Source organism: Didymosphaeria variabile, assembly GCF_027946475.1.
Source record: "Didymosphaeria variabile strain IMI 356815 chromosome Unknown scaffold_1, whole genome shotgun sequence".
NCBI lineage: Eukaryota > Fungi > Ascomycota > Dothideomycetes > Pleosporales > Didymosphaeriaceae > Didymosphaeria > Didymosphaeria variabile.
Window position 1 is genome coordinate 290,560 of NW_026611620.1, and position 20,409 is coordinate 310,968.

The 20,409-nt window shown below is 51.3% G+C and overlaps 8 protein-coding genes across 8 annotated transcripts; 6 read left to right on the forward strand and 2 right to left on the reverse strand.

Annotated features, from left to right (window-relative positions):
- Positions 1 to 57: 57 nt before the first annotated feature.
- Positions 58 to 3,372, forward strand: NPS6_2 (Non-ribosomal peptide synthetase; the record flags this gene model as incomplete). Its single annotated transcript, XM_056208894.1, has 2 exons — positions 58 to 61; positions 200 to 3,372. The coding sequence occupies 2 exons, from the start codon at positions 58 to 60 to the stop codon at positions 3,370 to 3,372; spliced, it is 3,177 nt and encodes a 1,058-aa protein (XP_056075716.1).
- Positions 3,373 to 6,278: 2,906 nt separating this feature from the next.
- On the reverse strand, positions 6,279 to 8,135 carry N0V89_000070 (uncharacterized protein; the record flags this gene model as incomplete). Its single annotated transcript, XM_056208895.1, has 1 exon — positions 6,279 to 8,135. One exon carries the CDS (start codon positions 8,133 to 8,135, stop codon positions 6,279 to 6,281), a length of 1,857 nt encoding a protein of 618 aa, XP_056075717.1.
- Positions 8,136 to 9,214: 1,079 nt separating this feature from the next.
- On the reverse strand, positions 9,215 to 10,424 carry N0V89_000071 (uncharacterized protein; the record flags this gene model as incomplete). The annotated part of the gene is made up of 2 exons (XM_056208896.1): positions 9,215 to 10,098; positions 10,421 to 10,424. The coding sequence occupies 2 exons, from the start codon at positions 10,422 to 10,424 to the stop codon at positions 9,215 to 9,217; spliced, it is 888 nt and encodes a 295-aa protein (XP_056075718.1).
- A 408-nt stretch (positions 10,425 to 10,832) lies between these two features.
- Positions 10,833 to 11,579, forward strand: N0V89_000072 (uncharacterized protein; the record flags this gene model as incomplete). Its single annotated transcript, XM_056208897.1, has 1 exon — positions 10,833 to 11,579. One exon carries the CDS (start codon positions 10,833 to 10,835, stop codon positions 11,577 to 11,579), a length of 747 nt encoding a protein of 248 aa, XP_056075719.1.
- A 2,734-nt stretch (positions 11,580 to 14,313) lies between these two features.
- On the forward strand, positions 14,314 to 15,738 carry N0V89_000073 (uncharacterized protein; the record flags this gene model as incomplete). The annotated part of the gene is made up of 1 exon (XM_056208898.1): positions 14,314 to 15,738. The coding sequence occupies one exon, from the start codon at positions 14,314 to 14,316 to the stop codon at positions 15,736 to 15,738; it is 1,425 nt and encodes a 474-aa protein (XP_056075720.1).
- A 556-nt stretch (positions 15,739 to 16,294) lies between these two features.
- N0V89_000074 (uncharacterized protein) lies at positions 16,295 to 17,401 on the forward strand (the record flags this gene model as incomplete). Its single annotated transcript, XM_056208899.1, has 1 exon — positions 16,295 to 17,401. One exon carries the CDS (start codon positions 16,295 to 16,297, stop codon positions 17,399 to 17,401), a length of 1,107 nt encoding a protein of 368 aa, XP_056075721.1.
- A 601-nt stretch (positions 17,402 to 18,002) lies between these two features.
- Positions 18,003 to 18,347, forward strand: N0V89_000075 (uncharacterized protein; the record flags this gene model as incomplete). Its single annotated transcript, XM_056208900.1, has 1 exon — positions 18,003 to 18,347. One exon carries the CDS (start codon positions 18,003 to 18,005, stop codon positions 18,345 to 18,347), a length of 345 nt encoding a protein of 114 aa, XP_056075722.1.
- An 829-nt stretch (positions 18,348 to 19,176) lies between these two features.
- On the forward strand, positions 19,177 to 20,160 carry N0V89_000076 (uncharacterized protein; the record flags this gene model as incomplete). The annotated part of the gene is made up of 1 exon (XM_056208901.1): positions 19,177 to 20,160. One exon carries the CDS (start codon positions 19,177 to 19,179, stop codon positions 20,158 to 20,160), a length of 984 nt encoding a protein of 327 aa, XP_056075723.1.
- Positions 20,161 to 20,409: the final 249 nt, after the last annotated feature.

The following is a 20,409-nucleotide window of genomic DNA, read 5'->3' on the forward strand; positions in this document are numbered from 1 at the left end:
TGTACCCTTGCACTCCGCTGCAAGAAGGTCTGATGGCGCTTTCGGCGAAATTCGTCGATGCGTATGTGGCCCAACGTGTGGTCGAACTTCCGGTACATGCTGCTCAGAAGCTTATCAAGGCCATCGAATTAGTTGCCCAGCACTCCCCCTATACTGCGTACGCGTATTGTCAATGTCTCCAACCATGGCCTGTTCCAAGTTGTAATGAAGGATGGACAGCTGTGTCGCAAGCATGGTGACAGCCTAGCGGAGTTTCTTGCACGGGACCAAGAAGAGCACATGGACCTGGGTACGGCGCTCTTCCGATACGGACTTGTGTCTAAACATGGGGACGACAAAGCACATGTCGTGCTCACGTCGCATCATGCAATTTATGACGGCTGGTCTATGCCTTTGATTTTCGAGCGCGTCAACAGCGCGTACAAAGACATGGAAATCCGACGTCCAGTAGGCTTCAATCACTTCATCAAGTATCTGACTCAGCTGGATCCTTCAGCCTCAGAAGGGTACTGGCGCGAGTTACTTGACGGCGCCAGTCCACATCAATTTCCCACCCTTCCGCACAAAGGCTACATCACGCGCGCAGACTCTCTCCTTGAGCATTACGTCCAGGTTCCGTCTTCTGTCAATAGCAAGTTTACTGTTGCAACTATCATTCGCGGCGCTTGGGCTCTAGTTTCCTCCCTATACATGGGTCACAAGGATATCATCTTTGGCGAGACGCTCACTGGACGCTCTGCTCCAGTCGCTGGCATCGAAGAGATAGAAGGCCCAATGATCACCACTGTACCCATCCGCACAAAGATCGACCCTAACGTTCAGATCTCGGAGTACCTCGACGCCGTCCACACACAGACCGTTCAGCAAATGCCGCATGAGCACTTTGGTCTCCAGAACATCCGCCGTTTAAGCCGCAATGCGAGGGAAGCATGCGAACTCCGCACCGGTCTCGTGCTGCATCCGAAGGAAGATAATGTTCCTGGTCAGACGAATAGCATCGAGGATGCACCTGCGAATGGCTTCTTGCCTTCAGACGATGCAGAGGCAGCAAGAGAGGCATTGAAGTTCAATACTTATGCGCTGATGCTGGTGTGTACGCTGGATGAAAACGGCTTTCTCATCATGGCGAGCTTTGATTCAAAGTGCATTGCTTCGCCGGTCATGGAGAGGGTGCTCAAGGTGTTGGATCGCGTTGTCACTGCGTTCTTGGAGAGACCTGACGGACAGCTCGGCCTTGCGACGGCACTGGAGCCGGAAGAGTTGGAAGATGCTTCAGCATTTAAGCCTACGGATGTGCCGCATGATGACGAAGCGGAGACGCAGACCAATGGCCATGTCAAGCAACAAGCACCCGGGAAATCACTAACTCTGACAGCACGCGAGATCACAATGCGAGCGCTGTTGAGCCGCATACTTGGCCTCCCAGAGACTGACATTGGTCCAAGCGACAGCTTCTTTGACCTAGGAGGCGACTCAATCAGCGCAATGAAACTCGTTTCTGAAGCTCGCACGCAGGGCTTGAAGCTCACCGTTGCGCAGATATTCCAAAGTCGTTCGCTAGCTGAGCTTGCGCAAGCCGCTGGTAACGAGAAGGAAGAGAAACTCATCCGAATCCTGAGTCGCATTCTGGGCATTCCAAACGAGGAAATCACTCCAAGCGACAGTTTCTTCGAGCTGGGCGGCGACTCGATCTCTGCTATGAGGTTCGTTGGGGAATGTCGCGCGCAAGGACTTGGTGTCACGGTGCCGCAGATCTTCCAGAGCAGGTCGATTTCGGAGCTCGCTCCGCTAGCTGAGGAGCTGACGTCTACGAAGTCGAATGAGGTTTCCCTTGTGCCCTTTGCTGCGCTGGGTGATGAAGCGAGCTCTTATAGCGTGGAACGCATTCAGCCCCTTCTGGAGAATTCCGCTTGGAAGATCGATGATGTCTACCCGACTAGGCCGCTGCAGAAGGTCGCTGTTGACGGCACAGTTCAGCTTCCGCGATACTCGCTGCGGTATGAGTTGATCAAGTTTGACGCACCCATCGATAAGGTCAAGCTTGCGCACAGCTGCCATGAGGTGGTCGCTCGCAACGAAGTTCTACGGACAGTGTTCGTGGAGCTTTCAGGTCGCTGCCTTGGTGTAGTCATAAACTCATTGGAAGCTCTCTTCCAAGAGATTCCAATACCAGACACTGCAGACAACGATACCTTCATCCGCTCCTGGATCAACGCGGATACCGAGGCGCCGAAGCCTTACGGATCCTCCTTCGTCGGCTTCACCCTCTTCACACCCCAGAACGGCAGTCCGACCCTCGCATTCCGCATCTCACACGCCCAGTACGACGAAATGTGCCTCCCCCTCCTCTTCGCTCAACTCTCAGCCCTCTACTCCGACTCCACTATCCCGGAAACCCTCCCCTTCACCCACCACGTCAACCACGTAGTACAATCCTCCATTCCATCCAGCATCCCCTACTGGCGCGCCCTCCTCGCCTCCTCCCGCCTCTCCGTCCTCCGCCCAAACATCCCCCTCACATCCCGCACCTCCACCTCCATCTACCGCGAATTCGACATCTCCCAGCGCCCAAAGCACATCACCATCGGCTCCCTCCCCACCGCCGCCTGGGCCGTCGTCCTTGCGCGGCGCCTCAACACGCGAGATGTCGTCTTCGGCGAGGTAGTCACAGGCCGCAACCTCGGCGTCTCCGCCGCAGACCGCGTCGTCGGCCCAAGCTGGCAGTACGCTCCCTTCCGCGCGAGCTTCACCGAGCACACTACGTACGCTGCGTTACTCCAAGCCGTGCAGGACCAGCACGTCGCGAGCTCAGCGCACGAGGGCATGGCGCTAGAGGAAATCGTGCGCCATTGCACGGACTGGGATCCCACTGAGGCGAGCTGGTTCGATAGCGTGGTGCATCAGGCGCCGAGGTATTGGGTTGAGAAAATGACGTTTGGTGAAGTAAAGGCCGAGTTTGAGACTGTGTATCCGCATGCTGAGCCGTTGAGGGAGTGGAAGGTGCAGGCTTTTGTGCTGGAAGGGGGAAGCAGGTTGGGGGTGGAGATTGTTACGTTTGAGGCGTGGAGAGACGTTGGGGAGGAGGTGGTGGGGAGATTGGGGAGGTGCTTGGGGGTTGTGTGGGGTGGGAGGGGAGGGTTTTTGAGTAGATGGTGGGGACGAGGGAGGAAGGGGAGAGATTGGGGTTTCTTAGTGGTTTTTTTTTTTTTTTGGACGTGTAGTTTGACTTTTGCGATGCATATATTGTTGTTGATGCTTAATGTTTGTCTTGTTGATGTGACCATGATAGTGGTAGTGCTGTGGTGTTTGACTCTCAGGGTGGAGGATTGTGCTCTAGCCTGTTTTATGATTTCGAAGAATAAAATAAAATAGCATGGGAACTGTCATATACGGTCAGCGGAGATTATCATCGGGGCCCACAGGAGTCATGATCTGTCGATACGCAGAAGGTGATAACACAGCCAGGGCACTTAAATCTAATGCAATGCAACGGCGAAGGTCTAGTCTACTAGGTCAAGAATTACGCCTCCTATGGATTTCGGCTGGAGCGAGGTGGAAGGGCGTTCTTTCTCGAAATCTTGCCACGTGCTATCAAGCAACGTCGTGGGAATAGCTTTGATGTGACTTATTGGCGTTTGGTAGAGTGGTGATGCCTAGGATGGAGGTGCAAGGGTATCGCTTGTCGCAATGCCGACTTTCCTGTTGCGGTTGCGCCTCAGAAACGAATCTCATTGCATTTGTGGAGGGTTCTCGTATATCAGCTAGTTTATCAAGTCACTATTTACCAACGTCTCTACACACGAAGTCGTCCCGCCTCTCGACTAGCCCACTACATCCTCATAGGCAGGTGGAATATGGAATAAGGTCCCATAATTAGGTGGCGGGTCATACACTTGCCGCATATGGGCGTTCCCTGTATCGATCTGTAGAAACAGAGGACATTCTACCTTAAGCGTGAATGTGGGCGGTTTCCGCTCCAGAAGATTGTTTGATATTGGATCATACGCTTCCTCGCCCATGTAGAAACAGATCTTCAGTCGGTATGTACGTTGTATTAAGAGTGTTGCTTGGGAAGCCTCGGGATTTGTTGCATTGGGTAGACCTGTGGTAAGGAGATGGTGTATAGGAGAACGATTGGGGATAGCGAAAGTGGCGCTATACGGCTGTTCATCTTTCCCAGGAAAGGGAATATCTAGCGGGAACTCGGCTTCACTCTCTTGTAGACTTCGATGCAGCGTGGGGCGTAGTTTTCCCTTGCTAATCCAACGCGTACTCTGGCATTCCGATGAAGCGTTGTGATATAGGGGGTGAAGACGGGGCAGTGTCGCTGAAACTGTCTCTTCCACTTCCCATTGTACCTTCCTAGGCAGAATTGATCGTCTTTCGTTCTTGCGACGCGAGGGTAGTTGTGTCCCACTAAGCCGAACTACTGCTGGGATAACAGTCTTAGGTCCTATCTTTGTGCTTCCAAAGCTGACTATCATGGAGAGCGAGGACGATGGAAATGTGATCCGCCGAGGTGGTTCAGTACGAAAGCAGCAGCCTTCTGGCTGTGACACCCGTATGTTTTGACTTGTTCGAAGTGACTGTCCGCTGGCGAAGGTGCACTTCGCGTGTAGTGCATAAGAAACGCCGATCGATGGTGACCTGGACGTCGGTAATAATGATGTAGGCATTGACAAGTCGAATATATGTGTCGCTGTTTGTTTCTCGGTTTGGACATCGTTGACAGTCGAAAGAGTTGACCATGAGGCGATCTTCTCGCCTGCATCAGATGTGTCACACCCCGACCGTCCTTTCAACAGAAGGATGTTCTTCTTCCTTAATCGACTCCTCCTGTGTCCAAATGTTATAATGGTATCGAGGCGAATGATCCTGAGAAGGTAGACTTCGATCTTGATGGGCAAATTCCCCGAGTCGTTAGCATCGTAAACCTTGATCTGACCAGCGAGTTTTGGTGCATCGTATGCCGTAGTAGTGTAATGATCCTGTCCATGCAGAGTGAATTTGACGTGCCGCATGATGATACCGGAAACCTCTTGTCGATGCCTCAGCGTGAAAGAGAAACCCACATTGTTATCAAGCAGTGTTGGTGTGTACAGCACATAATAGCTTCCTACCACCATCCCTGACAATGGGATTGCGAACTTAGCTCATAAAGGCAGCCAAGTCACTAGCGCCCTCGTGCAATTCTCATTCGGGCCAATCGCATACCTTCCGACTGCACTAGCGATCTTTCGATCCGAATGCATAATTGTATCAGCAGCCTTAGAAATCAAAGATGTGTTGATCGTGCCTGTCCATTCTCTGTTCGGTGGTGCGGGTGCTCTCATATTGACCAACCAGAAGTCTCTACATGAGGACTACGCCAACGACAGGTAGAGCTCAATTGAAAGCGTACAGCGCTGTTGATCCGAGCGCTATGCTACATGTATAGAAATGAGCCATACGTAACATGGAACGCCTTATTGCTCTACCGCAGGCTAACTTGTAGCTTATCAAAAGGCTATGTAATCATCGAGGCTACGTTGCCACCTGGGTAAGAGCGCTGGCGTAATCCCTGAGTGCCAAATTTTATCATATTCCCCATTCGTCAATCTACACGACTCAAGATATCACAGTGTCCATTATGCTTCCCAGCAACGGGATCGGCTCTTACCGATAAGAAGGTAAAGACGCATTGGTATGGAATCCAAGCGTGCCTACAGCCTAAAGTACTGCTACTCGTACATTTCAGCAAGTGTCAAGATGATGCAGGACGTCCAGAAGATTTATCTACTGTCGGTAGGGAGGAACTCACGTTAGCGGATATCAAAGCTTGACCTGGTCTTGTGGGGTATTATACGTGAGAGCACGCGGTTTTGTCTCGTTTCGTCTAGACTTGTGAGAAAGAAGGGCGCCCAAGTACGGATTTACTATCAGTCCGCCTCTCGTGGATTATACCATGTGCTGATGCAGAAACTCTCAAGACTCCCAATTGTGTCCTTTCCCTTAGTAACCAGCTATATCGACATTCAAATGTTTGTGGAAGGACTCTCAAAACATGACCTAAGCACGTTCCCAAGCTAATTGTACTTACGCTCATTGATGGACCAGATCTTGTACATCGCGCACCTGTACACGAATGATCCTCCAACGAAATTTTCGGGATCCTTACCGTAGGTGCAGGTGTTCAAAACCTTCCGTAGCGCGTACGTACAGTCGTCGGTGTGAATCTTCTGATCGTACTCCCTGACAACTCGTTAGATTCATATGGAGCATGCTGTGGCATTCTGAACTTACTCGCACCATGCGGTGTCCTTGTAAAACTCGTTCCCTTCCTTGTTGTCGATAGTCTCTGCACCTAGAGCCAGATGCATGGTGAAGCGGTCATCACTGTAGAACTGGGCTTCGCCCTTGGGTGGGTAATTGAAGATGTTACTCCAACGATCTCCAAATCCTGGGATTGCGGCTTCGTTCTTACAGTATGCTGCGATCGCTTCATTCGTTTGATCTTCTGTAAGAGCCCTTCCAGGTTGTGCTCGTGTGTCGCAAATCACACTATTAGCAGATTCATCGTCTTTCCCGCTTGGCGCAGATTCTGGCGGCGGGTATTGGTGCTTTTCATTCCAGGGTGGATTGTCGTCCTGCGTTACGCCACTCAAATCAAGACTATAGTCAAGACAACCCATCGAGGCTGTTTCCCCATGTGTCGCTTTGCCATCAGGGTCGCACTGCGCCATTCCATCAAGAAGCGACTTCTTGCAGTCATCCTTGCGCACGGTCTCGGTATCTCCGCACGAGAGCGACCCTCGAAGCCAGAAGGAACTTTGATCTGACACGCCAAGGTCAGTAGTCCCATACCGTTCGTAGATACTGTCGGTGCCGATCACCTTTTTGCCGTCGTTATCATCACACCACTGAGTAATGGCTGATTCCACGCTTGTAGCTCCTTCTGACTCGCTATCATGCTGGGGCGCAGATAGCTCATGATTGCGACATGTGATTTTCGCCTTGCTTTTCGGTTGATTGATTGAGAAGGAGTAAGAACCGCAGCCAATGTAGATGCCGCCGCCCGCACCCATTCTACCATCTGTGTTCCCAGTCTTCGAACTACAGTTGGAAAAAGCAAGTTGTGAAAGAGACTCTTTACATGTGAGAGAACATGTCAAGTCGAGGACGTCTGTTGGTGTCCAAAGAAGCTCTAGTGTCGTTTGGTCGCTCGTCTCGTCACGACGGCTAACAAAGAGATCCCGGGCAGACTGCCAGAGACTTCGTTTGGATGCCGGAGATGTTGTATTCTTTCCAGCTGAATCCACTACCCAAGAGTTGTTGCTCCATGGCATTCCTACTACGGCGCAGAACTCGTCGACTGTTTCATTGAACGTCTCCTCTGGGTATTGCTTTGGCGCTTCCTGTTGACATCCAGATGTGGGCTCGATCATTGGTACCCAATCGCTCAACGGAAGTGGTGTCCAGGGCTCAATGTGAACGGTCGTGACTTTTCGATCGCTTTCTGGAATTTCCGTCGGCCTTCCTCCAGGGCACACGGTCTCGCAGTTCTTGATTGCTCCGGTCATGTTACAAGCTGCTGTACATAAGCCACTACTAGAAGAGCTTGAGCTACTCGATGTCGTCTTGGTGCTGGACGCAAAAGAGGCTGAAGGTGTCATGGTACCCTGAAGCTTGTCACCAGAAATTCGGTTCTCCTTTGCCAATGGCTGCTCTTCAACGATGTTTAGTGTCACCAGTGCAAATACAGCCACTCCAATAGAAGCTGCGATTTCTGGGGTAACGCCCATGTTTTCAGCAAGGTCCCGTGCAAATTGCATAACGACCCCCATCGCACGCACAGCCTCTTGGGCGGTCCACAACAGAGGCTGTAAACGAAGCAGTAGTACATCACCGAATGCTAACTCTGGAGCAACATTGAGCAATATCTGCTCGGATCCGCAAATCGCTGCCGGCCAATCGGTATCAAGGCGTTGGCGAAGCCGCTCGTTGTTACCACTGAAAGAGTCTCCGGCAGGACACTGATGGTTTCGCGTCACCATTTCTGTTAACCGTTGTGCTAGACCATCAGATAGTCTGATAATTACGTCGCCCGAGGATTGCACGCTGCCGGTAGCTGCCACTGTCGATACAGCAGGTACCATGGAGCTGAAAATGAATTAGTCCTAGCCAGAAAGGTTGCCGTGGAACAGTGAAACACTTACCCAGTGGCAGTGATTGAAGTTGGAACTGGTTTGACCGTGAATGTGACGAAGGGGGCAGCCTCCCCGGTAGCGATCGCGACAGTAGATGCAGCAATTGCAGACGAGGCCTGAGCTATGAAGTCATCGTGTATGTTCAATGCGACAGGGATTTCCTTCACTCTTGGACCTTCCCACCAAGCAATAGAAAGCATAGCTATAAGGTATGAGACTAGGCAAAAACCAATCACATCCACACTTCGAGAATTAAGCTCTGTGCTGTCGCCGAATACAGTTTCTCGGACAGCCTGCACGCATTGGTTCGTAAGATTTGCGCAATTCACAGTGACGGCTTGTTGACAGTTTGCACGAAGATCGTCAGACATGATTATCATCCTCCAATCATTGGAATTTGGTTGATCTGTCACTATGACTTTGGATCCAGTCAAAGTAGGGGTTGCAGACTGCTAGCGTTAGTATCTGCTTTTCTAATGGTAGTTTTCTTTCGTACAAGCGATGCTGAGTACTGCTCAACATCTCCAATAGACAAAGTAGCAACATCTGCGACGAGTCTTGTGACGAACCAGCAGGCAGCAAGGGCTAGGTAGTGGTAATGCATTTCCTGGGTCGGGAATTCGAATGATCAGAAGGATGTGAACAAGCCACGTGTGAAAGCAATGCCGAGTGCTTGGTGGGATACAGTTCTCTCGGCTTGAAAGGTCCATTTGACTTTATATAAGGACCGATAGATGAGATACCCGATTCATGACTAACTTTCGACCTTGCAGTGGACACATATTCATTCCGGCAACGTGAGTCAGTGTTGGCATCATTAACATCGAGACTTCATCAGGAAAGTCATATTGAGACACATGAAGTTCGCTACGCCGCAGTAGGTACGATGCGCCTCATGTATGATTCATATGGTAACGCAACCGGCGCCCCATCTTCTGCAATGCGAAGCTGGGGCGCTAACTTCTTAGGAGCGTAGATGCATACAGCCATGTATTCGAAACCTCATAGCTAAAACGTGTAATCGATTTCTACGTACTGTGGCCTCTCTGAATAGCTTTCACAATCATGTCATGTATGTCCATTCGACCCTTGTTCTTAGCGTGTTCCGCCGGTGTGCCCCTCACGGTCTCTGTCGTAGGATCTGCACCTTGATCGAGCAAGAATTCTACAATATCTGCTCTGCCCGCATGGATGGCGTATTGCAGCGGCGTGCCCCATCTTCTGGAACGATGATTCACATCAGCGCCATGATTTACCAGGATGCGAATGTGGGGCACATGACTCTTTTCTGGGTGGCTACGCGCAGCAATCGCGCGGAATATAGCATCATCGTCCATGTTTGCGCCGTAAGAAAGAAGTATCTCGAGACCGAACGTCTCAGGTGCTTCTGCGGCAAAGGCGAGGGGCGTCAGTATCTCGTTGTTCGCCGAGTTCGGGAGGCTTCTGTTGGGTTTGTTGGGGTCCGCGCCGTGATCGAGAAACCAACGCAACAGTCGCTCATTGTCCCAAATGCCGGACCTTGAAGATGGTTTCAATATGTCAGGACCAAATTGGATATAGGCAACAACGTACCAGAGCCAAGGGGCACCAAATTCGGTCGAATTTATATCCCAGCCGTGCTCGATCAGCTTCTGATAGATGGTCGGATCTCCTCTGTTGCGGAGCTCGAACCGTGACAAGCTAGTTCTCTTCAAGTGAGCCCCATGTCGTAAAAGAACGCCAACTGTATCCGCAGAAGCATTTCGTATGGCGTAGGTGAATGCGTTGTCGAGATCTTGCTCACTTAAAACGCCAAGATCGTCCAACTCCTGTTCGATTGCAATGACCTCTCCTTCGTCAATAGCCAGTCGGAGAGCTTGTGGAATATGCATGATCTGTTGGAACTGTTGATGTCTTCCACACTTGGTGTGGGCTGTTTCGTATATAAATACGGCGCAAGACGATGCGGCGCAGTAGTGATGCGGGGCGAAAATGACACACCAGCTGATTGGATCACCATAAAGCAAGAGCCACAGCGCCGCTTTAATTAGAACAGCGCCGCGACATGTGCGTTAGAAACGCGGGTTGTCCCTATCTCAGGCAGTAATGATAGTCAGTTTGAGACCTTTCAACGTGTGAAGTGGCTAAGTCTTCTTAGGGTTGTTGATAGTCACAGTACTGTAATCTGGCCACTTTTCTATTCTATTGCGTACGTTGCTTGATCTGTCAATCGCATTAAACATCATGAATATAACACATGTTGAGTTTTGCATCCTATCTCCTCGTAGGACTTTCGATCACAAAACCGAACCGAGGGCGATCGAGTCGTTCTCCCTAATCATTCTGCCAATATGCGAACGACAATCATTTTCTTATACTTTTCGATCGCATCCTTGTCAACCAAGGCTTTTTTTGGTATGCTCGCTTCCCAAACCTCGAGATACAGATCTAATATGGGCAGTGAATTTCGCCAAAAGATTCGTGGATACAGCCGCAGCACCTACTCTTGATCTACCACAACCCGGTGGACGGTCGCCAAGTGGAAATTATGAACGAATATGTCGCCCTCCCGAATTGGGAGATACGACTTACAAACGCGATCTTCAGCATCACCATGTGGGGAATCATACACTTCGGAAGCGAATGAAGCTTCCAGAACCAGGAAGCATGGATCAATATATGATCGCCGAGACCGAGTCTGATAGCCTGGACAACTACCCTGTCGTATGGGATCGTTCTCAGGGTCGAGACTCTGAGGGTCAGTCCAGACCACGGGCAGATTTTAACACCGCTACCTTCCTGGAATACAGCAAATGTTTCATCCGTGATAAGAAGGAATTCAGTATGAGCACTAGCGTCTTGGAAGGTTGCACTGTACTAGCTATTATCAGCCGCAGGGCCGTGTACGTCGCGCACTATTGGGAGTCTATCGCCTTTGCTCCAGATGAAGAGGATTTGGAACGCTGGCAAACGGCCGAGAGGATTTTCGAGCTGTTCGTAGAAAAGGGACTCAGACAAGGTATAGGTAAAGGAGACAAACCTCAACAGCACTCCTTGGCAAGAAACGCGCAATACATAGATGACGAGTACATTCAAGCGTACCTGCTGGTTCCTTCGGATACCTGGAATGAAATTCCTGGGGGCTATCCGCAGCAATGGGCCAAGCTAAAAAACATTGTAGGCGATATCCTACCGAGGCTGAAGATTAAAGACGGGGAACAGAATGGTAGGTGGCACGAGATCCAGTATGAACGAGTAGGGACACGGACGGATCTTCTCGACACGCATCGGGGAAGATGTCTGTTCAAGTTCGACCCGCAACATCCTAACACGGAGAGGGACAAGAAAGTGAAGAAGGCTATGTTTTGGGTCGAAGACAACCCTGTCGCACATCACAGCGACGAATGGGATTGATGCACGCCAGGGCTTTTACTTTTATCTTTTCGCTTCAGGGTATGCTCGGTCATATCATTGTGAACCTGATAAGTTCACATCAAGTCGTTGTTGGGGCAAGCGAATATTGGCGTGTCGGGTTACGATCTAATGCGGCGGATCTCTTTCTGTTACTAGTCGTTCACTTCTGGATACTAGAATGTCCTCTTTCGGTATCCTCATCACGTGCTGTTAGGCAGCATTCGTGGGAATAGCTTTGCTAGAACTTGTCAGTGGTTTCTTATCTGGTGATACGCAACCGTGGTACGTAAGGTAGCTGCCAAATAGCACTATGGAAGAGCTGTTACCACAATCACCCTCTGCATCGCCTATTTCACTTCCATTATCTCCTATACTATTGTCCACATATGCGCCGCCTAGACCTCGCCGATCATGGCCGCGCAGGCTGTGCCGCTGATCAGCGATGCTAGGGAGAACTTCCGCCTCCACGACGATTATCCACACTAAGTACGATTCTTCGAAGTCACTCCATCAATCTTTGTACCCCATCGTTTCATTTTTTGTCAGTCGACATTCTTGATAGTGAGCGGTTCCGTCCCCACATATAGGATTCCCACCTGTTTCGTGAGCAAGTTCAAAGCGGCAACACAATGCCCCACCGCGTGAAGATGATGCCCGCACTAACGATTGCCCTTGCCTTCGTCGAACTGGTCCCACTCGAAATGCACTCCCCAGCAACCTCCATGCCCCTCGCCACTCCGAAGTTTCTGAGCACCTCAACCGGTTCCTCCGCTGGAAAGCCAATAAGCCAATACCCATGGTCATGCGTCGATATGAACTCGACCTGCTGAAACACACAGCGCCCAGCCCTCCATGAACGCAGAATCCGTCCAGTCTAATTCAAACTTATGCTTGCCATACTTACATTGAACGACAAGAGCCCAAGCCTACACACAGCCGCTGAGAACTATTATACCAAGGAATCCATAAAAAGGGCGGTGACAAGCGCTTATAGTCAAAAGTGCCCGTAGCAGCGTTGGCAAGGACTTATACCACCGCGCCTCCCTTGTCAACAAGAGCGCCACTCTAAACATCGAAGTATCGGATCATATACCTGCCACTACTCCCTTCACTTACGTAAATCTAGTAAGCAATACTTTCGCACATCAACAACATCATTATTATCAACCAGCTCTGCACTTCCACCCTATCTCCTTCCTACAGTACTCTTCCAGAACCAATCAGCTCCGTCTTGTCATACATCCACAAGAACACTTCAACCTTCATGCCGCTGCATCTGAAAGCATACCTACTCCTGGGCACAGGTATTCTGAAACCTTAGCATGAATGTTCTCACACAGTCAAGGTATTACGCAAGACAATAGGACACGATTCGACTTTCGCAATCCAACTTTCCGAGAGTCTTGCCACTTTTCTTGAACGCCAGGTTGATCATACCACCCAGGACTGCTCCTTGCTGCGATATGCAAGCCAGTAGCCCTTGGCGAAGTCTGGAAGGGTGTATCTGTCCTCGAAGCGCCGCAGGGCATTGACGTGTGATAGACGCAAAGTGACACAGGTCATTCGCCTGACTCGAAATCAAGGAGTATGTTCGTTTGACATCTTCGGAAATCGTCGTTGTGGTGATTGCATACCGAGGGAGCGAACACGGTAGTGATGTCACCACCTTTTTACCTTCGCTCGGGTCTCGTTGAATATCACGATCATTCGTAGCCAGAACTACTCACTAGAATAGAATGGATGAATAAGGGAAGCCTTAGTGGGCGATGAAGAGGATTGAGAATTTGTATAAGAATGTGTGATGTTCCAGGCGCTGTTCAAGAACGAAGCTGCTAGGGTTTAAGACGTGACTGATGGTATCGATGGAGCTATACCTACTGCTAGCAGACGGAAGATAGCTGGTCTGACCGAAATCTCGATTGATGAATGCGAATTGTCTTGATAAACGTTGGCGTAAGTGACGCGTTGGTGCCCGTATCAGGGTTAGCGCGCCGCAGTAGCGCGTTCCAGCATCGTGAACCCTTTGTTCTACACTCATCTAGACTCCACATCCATCCCTTGCCTTCCTCTCATGGTATCTACCAGCCTTCTCGTCGCGCGACCCCAACTGCAGCCACATATTGACTGTCTTTCCTCTTTGCGCTCAATAACGCCATGCCCTAGATGTTGTGCGGCTGTATTGAACGAGGGTCACTCTTCGACAGGGCGTCCCTACCATGTGAAGTCCGAGTAACGATGGTTCCGCGTGTTGCCGACGGTATCGCAGCTGTACAGTGAAGAGATGGCTCCGCGTGAGTCCCACTGACTGAAGAACAGTGCTCTGGGAAACTTCCGTCAAATATACATATATTCTGAAGCTTCCACCGTGGTTCGATGAACGCACCTGCGCAAACCATTCCTATCCTGGAAGATGCTTTCACACTGAATGATGTCATTCCAGATCCCTACTCTTTACCTGCCGTGCTTGCAGATCAGCTGCGGGTGCTGATTCAGCGTGTTTGCCCAATCACTCTCGATGGACGCGACGCCGCCGATGTCGTGCACAGATCGCGAACCCCGCCTTTCACGCTCTCGGCCCCAGCCGCCAAGCTAAACACGACTGCACCCGTGGACGCCCAAGACCTCCCAAGAGCTGTGCTTCGCCCCATCTACCGAGCCCTTCTTTATCCTCCTTACTAGACCATCCCGTCTGCACCACCCGCACCTAACTATCCGACAAAAAGCACCATCAGATATGTCGTCATCATACTTTGACGCGCAACCCGCAAAAGCACCGCCCCCAGCGGCGCTACTTGATATACCAAAAGGCAGCGGTCTCGCAAATGCGAGCCTCCTAAGTCCGCAAGTGTCGCGCATATTGGAAGACTTGGAATTTGAGGAGAAATCGAGCAGCGAAGACGAAAACGAAAACGCTAGCCTATCCGGGGACAGCAACTCTGACAAAGATACTAGTCGCGATCGCAAATCAAGACGTGACCTAGCGGAGCAAGACTACAGCATCCGGAAGGCGCAAACGTCGCCGTTGCCGCACAAGAACGAGCGCGCACAGGTTCAAAATCAGTCGCCCTCGCATCAGCCAGGCTTGCACAACCGGAGGAATCCGCATCTTGCCCGCTTTCATTCGTTGCGGTCGATGCTGTTCTCAAATCAAATTGAGAACGACATTCAGAAGCACAACGAATCCCAGATGCAGGAGGACGCTGAGTCGAAATGGAAGGCGGAGCATGATCAGCGGAGAGGCCTGAACAGACCGAAAACCCCTGAGAGCCAGAGCCCGCCTAGAGAAGGATTGGCGAAGAGGATGAAGAGCGGGCTAAAGAGAATGGCGAGCAAAGATTCTCCACCAATGGCTAAGATTCCTGAAGATAACGTATCGACTGCGAGTGATGACGAGGAAGACGCCAGCCACAGCAATGACTCAGATATCAACCATTCCGACATCGAAGACCTAGTGCGTTGGGTGAGCAAAAGAGATCCTCCAAGCGATGGTGAAGCCCGCAGGTTACCGGATGACGATACCAACAAGATCTCCAAGACAGATAGCGGCCACGAAAGCTTAGGCCATTCCGACGTGGACGATTTGGTACGATGGGTGTCGCGCAAAGATGATCCACAGTCCAGGACCCTACAGCAAGCGCATTCGAACCCAAAGATACAGCCACAAGCAGAGACGGTGCAGCACAACTTTAGCTATGACAGTGATGCATCAACAGAATCTGACTCGGAAATAGCCACTTGCCAGACCACCCACAGGGACTCAATAAACGACGATGATGTCGACGATCTCGTGAGGTGGGTGTCACGCAAAGAAGGTCCGCACGCAGGTCCGGTACGCAAGAAGAATGAAGGCAGTGGCACTAGCACACCATCAGGATCAGAAGCACAGGACTCCCACACCGAGGAACTTGTTCGCTGGGATACCAAAAAGGACGACACGAGCGGCGAATCTCAAAACGCTTCTAAAGAGAGTCTACCCATCATCAGGGAGCCTGCGCCAGATTCCAAAGCTGCTTCTAAAGCTGCCCCTAAAGCGGGGAGTCGTTTGAAGAGGGAAGTGTCACATACGAAGCCGGCAGCGATGGAAAGCGAGGCCGCCCTTACGCACGATGATGTTGACGATTTAGTGCAGTGGGTGACGCGGAAGAACACGAACACTTAAGGATCTAGGCGCGAGACGATGAGATTTTGAGATTCAAGTAAGAGCAGGATCCCCCTTTGCGAACGACAGTGTCACTCGGAAGCTTAAAATTCTTTGGTGCATATTCACCCAAATATCAGCTCAATATCAGCCAAAATAAAGCGCGATAAACCATGCAACCATGGCCTTCGTGATATTTAGCGTTTCGTGGAAGCCTGCTCAGCAGCGCCATCCAGTACACCTCGGTCATGAGCCGCTTTGTTGAACCACGAGCAGTCAAGCTCAGTAGGGTAGGCAATGCGCTACTCACTTTTACTCGACTACCTTTCAACTTCAACCGGCTTCCCAGCTGAGGCTTCCAATTCCGGCTTGCGTACGCAGTGGTACGGTTGTGTTGGGAAACAAGACAAGAGTTGGAGACCGAGATACGGTATTGAGCCTAGCGCGAACATAATTGCCAGGGTTCAAGAAACAGGCCCACGCGTACGAGTTTACTTGTACCCGCCGACACCATTTTATCCCTCTTCACTATATTCTACAGCTCACTTATGTCGTACCTCTGACCTCGCTCGTCACCATGAAAACTCCCTCCTCTCTGGATCGAAAGTGGACCGATAACATCAACGCGCTCTGGCAAGCCAAGATCCCTAATCTGCCTACGCTCAAGGAGCACCTACCTGGAGCCGTCCTGGTTGCTTTCGATTCCGAGGGTTGCAGCTCCGACTCCGACGGGCATGCAAGCACCAACAAGATCAGCGAACTAGGTTTCACGGTGCTATGCACTGATATCGCGACTTCCAAGCCGTGCTACACGGGCAAAGAGTTCAGCGACAACAACGACACGCGGCAGTTAACTATATCACTACAAGAGAAACCAAACGTCGAACAAACCTCCGGCCGCGTCGTTCACGCATCGCTCGCCGATGTGGAAAACTTAGTGCGCGGCTTCCTTTCCAAATTCCCAGGAAGACGCATATTAGTCGGCTACGACCTAAATCGCGAACTCCGATACATCTCCTCCACCCTTTCATTCCTCGCCGACTTCTTCAACGCCTGGGTTGATGTGCAAGAACTAGTCTACCACTGCTGCATCGAAAACAGTCCACCAACCCTCCGCATATACGAACAACAAGCCCTTGCCACCGCACTGCAGGCCATGCGTTTCGCAGTCCCGTCAAAATCCACCGCTACACGCGCGGTAAACGATTGCTGCCGCATACTGCAGGTCCTGACCGGCCTCGTGCAAGCCCTCCCCTTCAGCCTTCCTGGACCCCGCGGACCGCGTGTACCGCGCTTCTCGCTGTTTCCAAGCTTGCCGAAGCCAGACTATGAGAAGCATCCTTTTTCACTTCGCATCACGCCGTCTGATGGCCGGAGATTCCCACCCGCAAGCCCGCGGGACGTAGCAGACGCGTTCAATCATCACGCAGGTCTGCGTGCTGTGGGACTAAATTGGCGCAACGGGCGTGTGCAACGCGAAGGTGTAAGATTCTGGTGGCTATCGTTCTCAACCCACCAAGCCTTGCGCGAGTTCTGCAAGAGTGTGCAAGGGAGTTCTTTTGAGGATGTTACACTATGTGTAATCTTAGACTTTGAAGAAAGGCAGGAGATTGCGGTGGCTAATAGGCAGCGCTGTGTTACTGACAATATCGGCGAAAGATCGCCTTACCACTGCTTGGCGTAATACTTTTCTATGTACCACTGTTTTGGAAATACTAGTGTATATGTGCGTGCGCGTTGGGAAAGGAAGAAGGATAACACTACTTCTGATCTAAAAACTATTTATTAGTAGGAGACTTCGCGATTCCGACTGGTGCTATCGTGCAATAGAATAGGCAAAAGCAGCAGTTATACATAGAACGGAATCAGTCAGATCTTGACTTTCTCAGAGCCTGCTTCGCAAAATCATGCACTACCTATGGTACTAATAAGGAAAAAGGATGCACTACTAATGAGGAAAAAGCAAGGGTCATTTATCTATTCGATTGCTCGTCTTGTCCAATTACGTCCCATAAAGCGCCCCTCCGGAGCGTAAGCCGCCCTTCCTGGGGGCGGAACTCCGCCTCCCCATCGTCACACATCACGTTACCCCGCGTCCAGGACGCGACTATAAAGCACGCAACAGAGTACAGTAGATGTGATATCTAAACTGCAACAATATCACCATCACCACATAGATTCAAAAACACCACATCGAGGAAGATCTTCACACAATGCCTTGCCCCCAATCGACTCCCCGCCCTCGCCTCCTTATCCACCTCCTTCCCCCAAATAAACCAATCTACATGCTCAACCTCTGGAGCTACCGCCCCACCGCCATCTACGCCCCCGAGCACGCCCACCTCGCCGGCACGCCCTGCACCGGCGCCGAAGCCATGGCGCGCTACGTGTCCGTCCTCCGTGATGGGCTCATCCCGGAAGGCGCAGAGGTCACCTTCAGGGCAGTTCCGGTCGTGAATGTCATTGCGGCGGAGGGAGAGAGCTGGGATATCGTCGCGATTAATAAGTATCCTAGTTTGGAGAGCTTTAAGGGGATGATCGAGTCGGAGAGGTATAGGGTTGAGGCGCTGCCGCATCGGTTGGCGGGGCAGGAGGATACGAGGTTGATTATGATGGAGGGGGTGGACTGAGGAAGAAGCGGTCGGTGGCAAGAGAAGAGGTGCTGATGCGTGTAGAGGGTACTGCGGGTGTTTCAAACGGGGAAGGGAGGGTGCTTTTTGGATGGAAAAGAAAAGGCGGATTGCTCATGTTTTGGACCCTTCCTAGTACATCTGTGCAGCTGAAGCACCTAGAATTTGGATGTCGTACTGGTCCGAAGGCGTAAAAATCGGTGTGTGCATTCCAAGCTGAGGGGAATCCGTCTCGTAGTCGAAATTATAGGAAAAAAAAAAACTTTCTTTGGCGATAAGTGGGATACGAGCTCCATGTGTAAAGCTATCAAACTCTTCCTACGTATACATTCCTTCTCTCCCTCGATCAAGTGCTACAGCAACGCATGTGCATATTGTATAAAGGAAGAGGTCGTATGCTATTCTCGTCAAGAGTGTCATAGATATCTAGGCGTACCCTCTCTTTGTTGAGGTAGGTACATATAGGATGAGTGGGTGTAAGAGGTAATGAAAACCATTGTAGTCTGGGGGAGATTCTGTAAGAAGTGAACAAGTATGTACAAATATCCTACCTACCCCACTCTCCCGCAAAATTGTCGTTCTTGACTCGTTAAAGCTCGTATTGACACGCTATACCCCACCCCCGACGCGAGGCAATCCCCACAATTACCCTCGAGACGAGGCAGTCCTTACACTACTACACCCGAACACCCGCAAAACACGATGGAGTCACGTTCTCATTTCTTCTTCACTCCACCACATACATACGCTTGGTACAGCTGCGACTATAATCCTATAGAAAGAGCATCGTCTACCTAGCGAGCGGGAGTATAACGACATCCCATCCACAATGAGCACCACAAAGAACATCCTCATCACCGGCGGAGCAGGCTTCCTAGGCCCAATGCTAGCATCAAAACTCCTAAAACAAGGCCCCTGCAACGTCGTCCTAACCGACCTCCACGCACCCCCACAACCAAACGGCGTGCACCCCTCCACCTCCAACCTGGAACTCGTCGCCGCAGACCTGACAAACCCCTCGGATATATCCCGCCTCATCTCCCTCCGCCCAACCTGGCACGCAATCTTCATCTTCCACGGCATAATGTCCGTAGGCTGCGAGGAGAACCCCGCCCTCAGCACAAAGGTAAATCTGGAAGCTACGCAAGCCCTTTTGAAAGCGGTGTCTTCTCTGAGTGAGAAACCCCGCGTGGTCTACGCCTCCACACAGGCCGTTTACGGACCTCCCTACACTGCAAGCGGCCCTATAACAGACGATACCCCAGCGACACCAGTCGGCGTGTACGGAACGCACAAACTCATCATGGAAGCACACATCAACGATATGAATCGCAGAGGCCTTATCGACGCCTTCGCAGTGCGCCTTCCCACTGTCACTGTGCGGCCTGGCGCGCCGTCTCGCTCGGCAGCCGCGTTCCTGAGCGGTATTCTGCGTGAGCCGCTCGCGGGGTTGGAATGCATCGTCCCGATCGAGGACCGCGCCGCGCGCCAGGTAATCTGCTCTCCGCGGGTGATGATCGAGAATTTCGTGCGCGTTATGGCCGCGCCTAGCGATGCGATGCCGTCGCATATTCGCGCGATTTACATGCCTGGCATCTCGGTTACGCTGGGGGAGATGTACGAGGCGTTCGAGGAGGTGGTCGGGAAGGAGAAGTTGGGGCTGCTGAAGACGGAGAGGGATCCTGAGGCGGAGAGGCTGCTTAATAGTTGGCCGCAGACGGCGGATTTTGGAAACGCGAGGAGGATGGGGTTGGCGTTTGATGAGAGTTGCGTGCAGATTTATAGGGAGTATGTTGATAGTTTGAAGGCGTAGGGGAAGGATGGTGGAAGGGGGATAGAGGCTATTAGAAATGAAGTTCAAACCCTCAGGTGCGCTCACCTGGTGGAGAACTTTGTGTAATCTATTCTGTCCAGTGACTACATGACTAGATCGGCTTTACATTTCGTAAATTCAGATGCTCTGTATGCAAGCTCCGCCGTGCTGTCTCCCTCTGCTCCGCGCTGTCTGCCTCCTCTTCACTATCCATTCCTTCGCCCCTCCACCTTCCACACAAGGTAATAA